We start from the raw sequence: 12,176 nt of genomic DNA, 5'->3' as shown, positions 1-12,176 counted from the left end.
CGCCACACACCGCTTGGTGACTAGCTGAGTATGTATGTAGATTTAGATGTAGATTGATGTTGCACTAGATCTGTCTACATGAACTCACTGCATTCGTTTACAAGTCTTAATTTTGGGATCAAGTAACTCTGTCATCTGTATCATTATGTCTAACAAATTTCATTTCGGTCGGTGCTCCCCTCTTGGTGCGCTAGTTTCAATGTTCCTGAATGTATACAGGAAACAATGACATCTAAAATTCGTAATCGAAAACAGAAAAAAAGTATTAGACATGCAATGAATGTAACACACACTGTCTTAAAGATCTCCCTTTAGTGCTGTTTGTCGTCATAAAGCGTCGAAAAATAAGACGTCGGCAGCTAAACATGCTACTTTTATATCTTAGCTTGGAATTAGCTTTTGGTATTATTTAATGGCTAGTTATGGAAAGGAAAGGATTTACAGTGTGTAAACTTTTTAGAGGACCTCGGCACCATAGTTATAGTCGATAAATGACAGCCTTCGAAAGTTTACAAACCACGAACCACACCTGTTGACTGTATGTGATGTATCTGGGCTAAAACTAATGATAGGATTAAAACAAAAGAATGTTTATGTATAAAATCACCCTGTTATTACTTAACATCACAATACATTAGTTAGTTTGAAATTATTAATTTGTGTACAACTTAAAATGATGAACTATGACGACACAGAATTTTACCGACACGATGTACTTGATTATATGAGAGGATAATTAAGTATTTTGTTGCATTTCAACAGATAAGCACCAATTTTATGTATGTCTACAATGCTTTCCTTGCCCTCCTCAGAGGAAGCACAGCAGGAATAGTTCACACTTAGCCTAGTGATGCCAACACCATATACCTTACTACAGGAGAATTAGGATTGTTAGGTAACTGACAGTTCAACAAATCGGGCGGAGGTGAATGAAGCCCATCTCGCACGGAGTCAGATTCTCTGGAGGGTTACTCGCTGGCTTGCGTGACAACTCCTAAGCAGGGCCAATCGAACGCTACGTTGCTTCCTTGCAGGAAGTTTCGCCTGTGATTGCTCCGGTGCTATTTCTCTTGCAGGGTTCTCATAATGCTACTCGCAATGACCAAACAGGAGTCCTGTCGGCGCCTGACGACACAGCCTGGAAGGCATTGCCTCACCGCAAGAGTGACCACGCTAGGAAGGTGCAAGACGGGAACATAACCTGAAAGTGCCTTTTAGTTACCGCAGGTGCCTTCACTGTGGAGCAAAGAAAGAATTAGTCCTTTAATTGATGTATGTGGAGAAGAATCGTTCTTATAGCTGAGAAAACAACCAGATGTTCTAACAAACACCTGCACTTTTGCCACGGTAGAACTTGCTCCAGATCTTGCAAATTAACGCCGCGTAACAGCTTCGGCAAGAGAGTTAGCTGTCCCCACTCCTTGCTAGCCACCAGTCAAGCGCACGTACGGTATGTAGCTTTACCTCCATGGTCGTAGAATAGTACAGGGAAGCGTATTCATTTGTATCAACAACGTTGGAAGTAATCTGCTGTGTCAATAACTCAGCGTGTCTTCTGTTCGAGTTCTCTTGTGGGAACTTCCACGGATGGTTGTCTTGGCCTGGTAAGCTTTCGTTTTTCATGTTAGAATCACTCTACCCAACGCGCTTCCCGTGAATATTCCTAGAATAGTTACTTTGCTCTTAAGCAGCTGTTAAGTGGAACTTGATGTCGAATAGTGTGACGAAAAAGCACTGATAAAACCATGACAAGTCTTGTTGTATCGTGGTGCTTCTGTTATTAGTTAAACGATAAGTCCTCAAACTTGAAGTGCTATATATTACAAATCATTTTACTGAGCTACAGTTTGAGTCTACTTTACCCATTTGGGAGGTTTACGTGGTGTTGCGTTCATCACCTAGCAAACTTGGGCGAATCATACAACGTGTCAGACGGATTTAACGATTGATGTCACGAATGTTGCCTTTTAGCGACATAGGGTACATTACAGATTTTGTGCAATGTGGGCGCTTTGGTGACGCTTCTTTCACCGCCTATATAGCTGTCAGTCACAGTATCATAGCAACAGCAGTCACTCTCCAAAAAAGTTCAAAACCGATACAATGTGAAAACACATACAGCTTTGTGATTGTTGAGGTTTTCCAGGCGTGATGCACATTCCTTACGATTTCGGGCTTGCAGCCGGATGACTTCGACAACTTGCCACTATATTTCGGCTCACAAGCATTCTGCCATCTTCAGGTGAATTTTGCACTGGAGACTGCTGGTGCGCGTCGCTGAATTTATGCTAAAGAGTGGTACTCGAGCGTAGGTTTTCTCTGCTGAACAGCCTTTTGTCGAATTTAGCGCCCTCTCTCGAATATTGCTCCATATGGAGAGCGGAAACGCCTGCGGAATGGCGATCAATGTCACTCCCTCTGTCGAATTTCTGGTCTCCAGAGTTGAAATTCAGTTGCCAAAATAATAAAATTAACTCTCGCTTGACGTGTCATTAGGCGTGAAATTTTGTCTTTCTGATCGGAGGTTAAAGCAGCCATCACGATTGATAAGGTCTTCCACCAAACGTATTTCTACAGATTCTTTGATAACTGAATCTCTGAACGATCTCGTGGCCAAGATTTATAGCACGTTCTATAAATTATTCTGTTACAAAAGTTTTGGCCACGACGAGATACTTCTGGGTTTAAATTTTTAAGGAGTCGGTATGGAAATACGGTTGGTGGAAGATCTTAATAATATTGCTGGCGAATTTCAACTTGCTAAGGCTTCGGATATTTTCAGAAAGACAAAGGTTCACTCTTAATGACGCGTCGAGCGACAGTTAGTTTTAGGATTTTGATAACTGAACCTTAACTCTACATGCCAGCAGTTCGTGCGTGCGGCATTGCGTCGATTTTCGTCATAGAGTCAGCGACATGCACCATCAGTCTCCACTGTAAAATTCACTTGAAGATGGCTGAATGGTTGTCAACCGAAATATCGTGGCAAGATGTCGACGTCACCAGGCTGCAAGCGCGAAGCCCCATGGAATAAATAGACCTGTGTTCGTGACGTATTTCAGACGAGTATGAGGGCAGAGCACAGTGTCCAGGTACAGAGGGGGGCGTATCGAACGCGTTCTAGGTCGGTTCGTCGCAGCAGCGGCCGTCGCTGAGGAAGCGGAATCCCGGCGGGCAGGCGGCGTCCAGCTGCTCCCTGTAGCAGGATCCGCGGGTCTCCTGGTTGGGCACGAACCAGCAGGTGGCTGTGCGCCCGCTGGGGCCCGTCACTGAGAACTCGTACCGTTCCGAGGGCAGCTCTTCTCTGGAGTCGCAGCCCACGTAAGGAAACGACACATCGGGAGGGCTCCAGCCGGACGGGTCCTGTGGGCACAGAAAGGATCCAGCTCTAACATCGCCCTCAGTCAGCTCATACATAGGATCTCTCAGACCTTTGGTCCAAAAGAAACAGGTGATAATGGGTCCACCACCGAATGCATTGAGATGACAAAACTCAGGGGACATCAATGTCCACATACACAGATGGCGGTAGTATCACGTACACAAGGTATAAAATGGCACTGCATTGACGAAACTGTCGTTTATACTCACGTGATTCATGTGAGAAGGTTTCCGACGTGGTTAAGGCTGCACGATAGAAATTAACACACTCTGAACGCGGAATGGTTGTTGGAACGAGGCGAATGGGACATTCCGTTTCGGAAATCCTTAGGGAATTCAGTATTCCTAGATCTACAGTGTCAAGAGTGTGTCGAGAATACCAAATTTCAGGCATTGCCTATCTCCTCGGACAACGCAGTGGCCAACTACACAACTGGCTATTAAACTTGCTACACCAAGAAGAAATGCAGATGATAAACGGGTATTCATTGGACAAATATATTATACTAGAACTTACATGTGATTACATTTTCACGCAATTTGGGTGCATAGATCCTGAGAAATCAGTACCCAGAACAACCACCTCTGGCCATAATAACGGCCTTGATACGCCTGGGCATTGAGTCAGACAGAGCTTGGATGGCGTGTACAGGCACAGCTGCCCATGCAGCTTCATCACGATACCACAGTTCATCAAGAGTAGTTACTGGCGTATTGTGACGAGCCAGTTGCTCGGCCACCATTGACAAGACGTTTTCAGTTGGTGAGAGATCTGGAGAATGTGCTGGCGATGGCGGCAGTCGAACATTTTCTGTATCCAGAAAGGCCCGTACAGGACCTGCAACATGCGGTCGTGCATTATCCTGCTGAAATGTAGGGTTTCGCAGGGATCGATGGAGGGTAGAGCCACGGGTGGTAACACATCTGAAATGTAACGTTCAAAGTGCCGTCAATGCGAACAAGAGGTGACCGAGACGTGTAACCAATGGCACCCCATACCATCACGCCGGGTGATACGCCAGCATGGCGATGACAAATACACGCTTCCAATGTGCGTTCACCGAGATGTCGTCAAACACGGATGCGACGATCATAGTGCTGTAAACAGAACCTGGATTCATCCGAAAAAATGACGTTTTGCCATCCGTGCACCCAAGTTCGTCGTTGAGTACACCATCGCAGGCGCTCGTGTCTGTGATGCAGCGTCAAGGGTAACCGCAACCATGGTCTCAGAGCTGATAGTCCATGCTGCTTCAAACGTCGTCGAGCTGTTCGTGCAGGTGTTTGTTGTCTTGCAAACGTCCCCATCTGTTGACTCAGGGATCGAGACGTGGCTGCACGATCCGTTACAGCTATGAGGATAAGATGCCTATCATATCGACTGCTAGTAATACGAGGACGTTCCGTATTACCTTCCTGAACCCACCGCTTCCATATTCTGCTAACAGTCATTCGATCTCGACCAACGCAAGCAGCAATGTCGCGATACGATAAACCGCAATCGCGATAGGCTACAGTCCTACCTTTATCAAAGTCGGAAACGTGATGGTACGCATTTCTCCTCCTTACACGAGGCATCACAACAACGTTTCAACAGTCAACGCCGGTCAACTGCTGTTTGTGTATGAGAAATCGGTTGGAAACTTTCCTCATGTCAGCACGTTGTAGGTGTCGGCACCGGCGCCAACCTTGTGTGAATGCTCTGAAAAGCTAATCATTTGCATATCACAGCATCTTCTTCCTGTCGGTTAAATTTCGCATCTGTAGCACGTCATCTTCGTAGAGGAGCAATTTTAATGGCCAGTAGTGTATCTTCACCCTACGACCGAGAACAGCGGCATTTGCGTAGAGATTTAAATGTTAACAGACAAGCAACACTTCGTGAAAGAATCACAAAAATCAGTGTGGAGTGTACGACGAACGTATCTGTCAGAAGAGTGCGGCGATATTTGACGTCAGTTGGCTATAGCAGCAGACTACCGACAAGAGTGTTTTTGCAAAGAGCACGGTATCGCCTGCTGGTGACCATATCGGCTGGACGCTAGACGACTGGAAAACAGTGGCCTATCAGACGAATCCCGATTTCGGTTGGTAATAGCTGATGATAGGATTCGAGTGTAGTGCAGGCCCCACGAATCCATGGACCCAAGTAGTCACAAGGCACAGTAAGCCGGTGGTGCCTCCACAATTATGTGGTCTGTGTTTACGTGGAATGGAGTGTGTCCTCTGGTCCAGCTGAATCCATCATTGACTGGAAATGGCTATGTTCGGCTACTTGCAGACCATCTGCAGCCGTTCATGGAGTGTACGTTTCCAAACAAGGACGGAACTTTAATGGATGACAATTAACCATGTCACCGGATCTCTGTTGTTCCCAAGTGGTTTGAGGAATATTCTGGATAATTCGAGCAAATGATTTGGCCACACAGATCTCCCGGCATGAATCCATTCGAGTACTTATGGATCATAACCGATAGGAAAGTTCGTGCACAAAATCCTGCATTGGTAACACTTCCGAAATTATGAACGGCTATAGGGGCGGCGTAGCTCAATATTTCTGGAGGGCGCTTCCAACGAGTTGTTGAATCCATGTCACGTTGAGTTCCCGCACTGCCTCGGGCAAAACAGGTCCGACACAATATTAGGACGTATCCCATGATGTGTCACCTCAGTCTATAATGAGATAGGTAACCAATAGTCCGAAATGCATATTTACTGTGTTATGGACATACAGAGCACACAAAGCATAACAACAACGAAGCTCATAGGAACTGTTCAAAGTGTCGTTCGCCAGTCTCAGTTCATGCATGGCAACGGCGCTTGAAGTTCTGCTGCATTCTCTCGAAGATCCCTGGCGTCTGTCGTATCAGGAGGCAGGAAACTTGGGCCCAGCAAGCAGGTCTTCATCCGTTTCCATCGTCTTGACCTAACCCCAGAGGAAAAGGTCTATAGATGTGAGATCCACCGGTGGCGCTGGCTGTGGGACAGGACCTCCTCTTCCAGTTCAACGATGATGGTACTTGTTGTTCAGGTGCTTGCGGACATTAACATCAAAGTGGGCTGGTGCACCGTCGTGCTGAAACCACATCCTTTCGCGGAAAACGAGGGGTACAGTCGGCGATAACTGTGGGAACACATCTCATGGACAATTCGAACGGGGAGGCAGCAAATAAGGTCCTATTTTCACAGAGAATCGTTGCTGGTGGACACCGATGTGTTGAACGAGGGGTACAGTCGGCGATAACTGTGGGAACACATCTCATGGATAATTCGAACGGGGAGGCAGCAAATAAGGTCCTATTTACACAGAGAATCGTTGCTGGTGGACACCGATGTGGGTGGTGGGGATTTTCCTCACTCTAGACATGGCTGTTGAAAACACCATCACGGGTGAGTGAGGTCTCGTCCGTGAACAACACAAACTCTACGAAGTTGGGCACTGCAGTACGGCGGTGGGTAATCCATTGACAGAAGTGAATGCGGGGCTCAGAATCCTTTGGTCCCAGAGCTTGCACACGTTCTTTATGATGGGGGTGTAATACCTGTTCCACCAGTACTCTACGCGGTATCCTTCGAAGTGAGCGTTTCACCGATAAGTTCAAGGGTACTTATTGCTGGGTGGTCGATCACACGATCCAACATCATCCCCTTAAAGTCTAATATTCGGACATGTCTTTGGCGGAACCTTTGGCCTGCTCTCTATGACGTGAACAATCCCGTCTTTCCTAAGTTGGTATCCAGGGGAGGTAAACTTCATCCTGTTAGGATGACGCCTGTTGGGAAAGCGTTCTCTATACATTCGTGCTGCCTTAAGAGCACTACCCCTGCCACACCGCACATTAAATACATGTCTGCAAACTGTCGCCACAAGTAACGTTCCATCTTTGACTACGTGCATTGTACACAGTAAAACACCTCTTCAAGGACATATCACAAGCTGGCACCAGGAATGTGTGCTACCGGAGCGATGCGTTCGGTCGCCACGTGATACGCCGGCATTAGCTGAGTTGTATATGGTACGTCTGTGTGGTGGTCGGGTGTGTGCGCTGTTTGTCACCCGCTGCCTGCTTCAGAACACGGCAGACAGCCGGGACCTTTGCGAGAATGCAGAAGAACTGCGTGCGCAGTTGCAATACATGCGCTGGGACTGGCGGTGCTCACTTTGAACAATTATATGAACTGCGTTGTAAAAAATGTTCAAATGTGTGTGAATTCCTAAGGGACCAAACTGCTGAGGTCATTGGTCCGTAGACACATACACTACTTAAACTAACTTATGCTAAGAGCAACACAAACACCCATGCCCAAGGGAGGACCCTAAACTCCGGCGGGATCGGCCGCGAAATCCGTGACATGGCGCCTCAAACCGGGCGGCCACTCCGCGCGGCAGCTGCGTTGTCGTTGTACTGTGTACGCTGTGTATGTCCGTAACACAATGAATATGTAGTTCGACCCTTTTCTCCGTATCTTAATATAATCGGTTGTGGACCCACTATCACCTGTTTCAGTTTGACCCAAAAGGTTTGAGACACCCTGTATGGAGAGTGCACCTTGACTACTCCAAATGCGTATCATTTCTAGTTTTCCTTCATTGGTATACTTCGTACTCACACAAAAATTCAATTGAAGGTGTCTGACCGAACAATCTGTGTGAATTTTCCTTGTATTTCCATTTGTTTATCGAAAACTGCGGCAAGTGGACGAGTTATGCTAGTTCGCATATCTGCACTGTTTTCTACTACCGGACAGTCAATGTCAGTTTTCTGTTACATATTTAATTACGTCGTGTTTTGTTGAAAAGTACAGGGAGTGGGCCAAAACACCTTCCAGCAGTCTCCGAGTAGATAAATACAAGTCCCGTATGGTTTTCAAGGGAATATTATACTATTCGTCGTACAAAATAGTGTCAAGTCAGGTAATGATAATGGAGGCGGATAGCGATCACCGAAGCGGCTCTCCAAAGAAGACCACAAAAGCTAAACAATATTTAACTCCAGTAATTGGGGTGACTAAGGAAGAAGCGATACTTCACCCCGTTGCTCAAAAAACCAGTCCACGACGAAATGAACTCTGTAAACAGGGTCCCGTGCGTCTTGGAACACAGTATCAAAATATGAAAAAAAAATTGTAACATGAGAAGGACCTGATCCACCAAAATCGTCACATAATCCCTGGCAATAATGTGACCTTGCAGAATACCACTGGGGAACGTGGAATACCACGATATGGCTGCCCAAATCTTCACCGAACCCCCGCCATGTTTCAGTCAGTTTGCATTGTGTGTCTGAGATGGTATACGCCAGACGTAAACTCGGCCACAAGTTCAAAACAGTTTGAAACAAGACGCATCCGCCCAGATGAATTTCTCTCACTGCTCGGAAGACCTCTGTGACTTCAGCACCAGGTTTTATGTTAAAGGCATTTGAATCACTGATGAGCTGCCGCGGAATTGTTGCTGTCCCAGCAATTCCATATTAACGGTGCTGAGAGTGTTTGCGAGTGCGACATTCAGCTGTCGTTCTCATATTTTTCCACACAATCCTCTTCAATGGCTGTCCGTCACGATCACCCAGCGGAAGATGTGTTTTCGTTTCACTGCGGGTGGTATAAATTTAGATACTGTGCTTGTTGAAACACCAAACCCTTCTGCTACATTGCTAACGGAAGCACGTAACAGTGGGCGCTACCAATTTGCCCACTTTGGAATGCACTTAGCTCCGACATAATACAATATCTTCGTAATGAAGAAAGTTACAAAAAAGGCAACCTTGCTGGTTAATGACCCCTTGGTAGCTGCAATACATTTGCTTGCCACATGTTTTGTTTTGCTTCTGGATGAAAAGTTATATGAGGTGGTCCCGATGAATGTTGTTGTTGTTGTCTTCAGTCCTGAGACTGGTTTGATGCAGCTCTCCATGCTACTCTATCCTGTGCAAGCTTCTTCATCTCCCAGTACTTACTGCAACCTACATCCTTCTGAATCTGCTTAGTGCATTCATCTCTTGGTCTTCCTCTACGATTTTTACCCTCCACGCTGCCCTCCAATGCTAAATTTGTGATCCCTTGATGCCTCAGAACATTTCCTACCAACCAGTCCCTTCTTCTTGTCAAGTTGTGCCACAAACTCCTCCTCTCTCCAATTCTATTCAATACCTCCTTATTAGTTATGTGATCTACCCATCTAATCTTCAGCATTCTTCTGTAGCACCACATTTCGAAAGCTTCTATTCTCTTCTTGTCCAAACCAGTTATCGTCCATGTTTCACTTCCATACATGGCTACACTCCATACAAATACTTTCAGAAACGACTTCCTGACACTTAAATCTATACTCGATGTTAACAAATTTCTCTTCTTCAGATACGCTTTCCTTGCCATTGCCAGTCTACATTTTATATCCTCTCCTACCATCATCAGTTATTTTGCTCCCCAAATAGCAAAACCCATTTACTACTTTAAGTGTCTCATTTCATAATCTAATTCCCTCAGCACCACCCGACTTAATTCGACTACATTCCATTATCCTCGTTTTGCTTTCCTTGATGTTCATCTTATATCCTCCTTTCAAGACACTGTCCATTCCGTTCAACCGCTCTTCCAAGTCCTTTGCTGTCTCTGACAGAATTACAATGTTATCGGCGAACCTCAACGTTTTTATTTCTTCTCCATGGACTTTAATACCTACTCCCTGATTTTTTCTTTTGTTTCCTTTACTGCTTGCTTAATTTTTTTTTTTTTTGTCATCAGTCTACTGACTGGTTTGATGCGGCCCGCCACAAATTCCTTTCCTGTGCTAACCTCTTCATCTCAGAGTAGAACTTGCAACCTACGTCCTCAATTATTTGCTTGACGTATTCCAATCTCTGTCTTCCTCTACAGTTTTTGCCCTCTACAGCTCCCTCTAGTACCATGGAAGTCATTCCCTCATGTCTTAGCAGATGTCCTATCATCCTGTCCCTTCTCCTTATCAGTGTTTTCCACATATTCCTTTCCTCTCCGATTCTGCGTAGAACCTCCTCATTCCTTAACTTATCAGTCCATCTAATTTTCAACATTCGTCTATAGCACCACATCTCAAATGCTTCTATTCTCTTCTGTTCAGGTTTTCCCACAGTCCATGTTTCACTACCATACAATGCTGTACTACAGACGTACATCCTTAGAAATTTCTTCCTCAAATTAAGGCCGGTATTTGATATTAGTAGACTTCTCTTGGCCAGAAATGCCAAGGCTACAGCCTTGTCTTACACCCTTGTTAATACGAGCACTTCGTGCTTGATCGTCCACTCTTATTATTCCCTCTTGGTTGTTGTACGTATTGTGTACCCCTACTTTTTTCAGAATCTCGAACAGCTTGCACCATTTTATATTGTCGAACGCTTTTTCCAGGTCGACAAATCCTATGAAAGTGTCTTGATTTTTCTTTAGCCTTGCTTCCATTATTAGCCGTAACGTCAGAGTTGCCTCTCTCGTCCCTTTACTATTCCTAAAGCCAAACTGATCATCACCTAGCGCATTCTCAATTTTCTTTTCCATTCTTCTGTATATTATTCTTGTAAGCAGCTTCGATGCATGAGCTGTTAAGCTGATTGTGCGATAATTCTCGCACTTGTCAGCCCTTGTCGTCTTCGGAATTGTGTGGATGATGCTTTTCTGAAAGTCAGATGGTATATCGCCAGACTCATATATTCTACACACCAACGTGAATAGTCGTTTTGTTGCCACTTCCCCCAATGATTTTAGAAATTTTGATGGAATGTTATTTATCCCTTCTGCCTTATTTGACCGTAAGTCCTCCAAAGCTCTTTTAAATTCCGATTCTAATACTGGATCCCCTATCTCTTCTAAATCGACTCCTGTTTCTTCTTCTATCACATCAGACAAATCTTCACCCTCATAGAGGCTTTCAATGTATTTTTTCCATCTATCTGCTCTCTCCTCTGCATTGAACAGTGGAATTCCCGTTGCACTCTTAATGTTACCACCGTTGCTTTTAATGTCACCAAAGGTTGTTTTGACTTTCCTGTATGCTGAGTCTGTCCTTCCGACAATCATATCTTTTTCGATGTCTTCACATTTTGCCTGCAGCCATTTCGTCTTAGCTTCCCTGCACTTCCTATTTATTTCATTCCTCAGCGACTTGTATATCTGTATTCCTGATTTTCCCGGAACATGTTTGTACTTCCTCCTTTCATCAATCAACTGAAGCATTTCTTCTGTTACCCATGGTTTCTTCGCAGCTACCTTCTTTGTACCTATGTTTTCCTTCCCAACTTCTGTGATGGACCTTTTTAGAGATGTCCGTTCCTCTTCAACTGTACTGCCTACTGCGCTATTCCTTATTGCTGTATCTATAGCGTTAGAGAACTTCAAACGTATCTCGTCATTCCTTAGTACTTCCGTATCCTACTTCTTTGAGTATTGATTCTTCCTGACTAATGTCTTGAACTTCAGCCTACTCTTCATCACTACTATATTGTGATCTGAGTCTATATCTGCTCCTGGGTACGCCTTACAATCCAATATCTGATTTCGGAATCTCTGTCTGACCATGATGTAATCTAATTGAAATCCTCCCGTATCTCCTGGCCTTTTCCAAGTATACCTCCTCCTCTTGTGATTCTTGAACAGGGTATTCGCTATTACTAGCTGAAACTTTCGCCTCTTTCATTCCTTGACCCAAGCCCATATTCTCCTCTAACCTTTTCTGCTACTCCTTCCCCTACAACTGCATTCCAGTCGCCCATGACTATTAGATTTTCGTCCCTCTTTACATACTGCATTACCCTTTCAAT

The 12,176-nt window shown here is 45.0% G+C and overlaps 1 protein-coding gene across 1 annotated transcript in view; it reads right to left on the bottom strand.

Moving 5' to 3' along the window:
* Positions 1-590: 590 nt before the first annotated feature.
* The window catches only part of LOC126202871 (uncharacterized), a 63,544-nt gene continuing 51,958 nt past the window's right edge, over positions 591-12,176 (bottom strand). The window contains exon 4 of the mRNA XM_049936903.1: positions 591-3,363. Coding sequence (XP_049792860.1) covers positions 3,121-3,363 — 243 coding nt within the window. The 3' untranslated portion in view covers positions 591-3,120. The remainder of the gene's footprint in view (positions 3,364-12,176) is intronic.

This window comes from Schistocerca nitens, chromosome 9 (genome assembly GCF_023898315.1).
Source record: "Schistocerca nitens isolate TAMUIC-IGC-003100 chromosome 9, iqSchNite1.1, whole genome shotgun sequence".
NCBI lineage: Eukaryota > Metazoa > Arthropoda > Insecta > Orthoptera > Acrididae > Schistocerca > Schistocerca nitens.
Note: the sequence above shows the minus strand (reverse complement) of the source record. Positions and strands in the feature narration are given on the sequence as shown.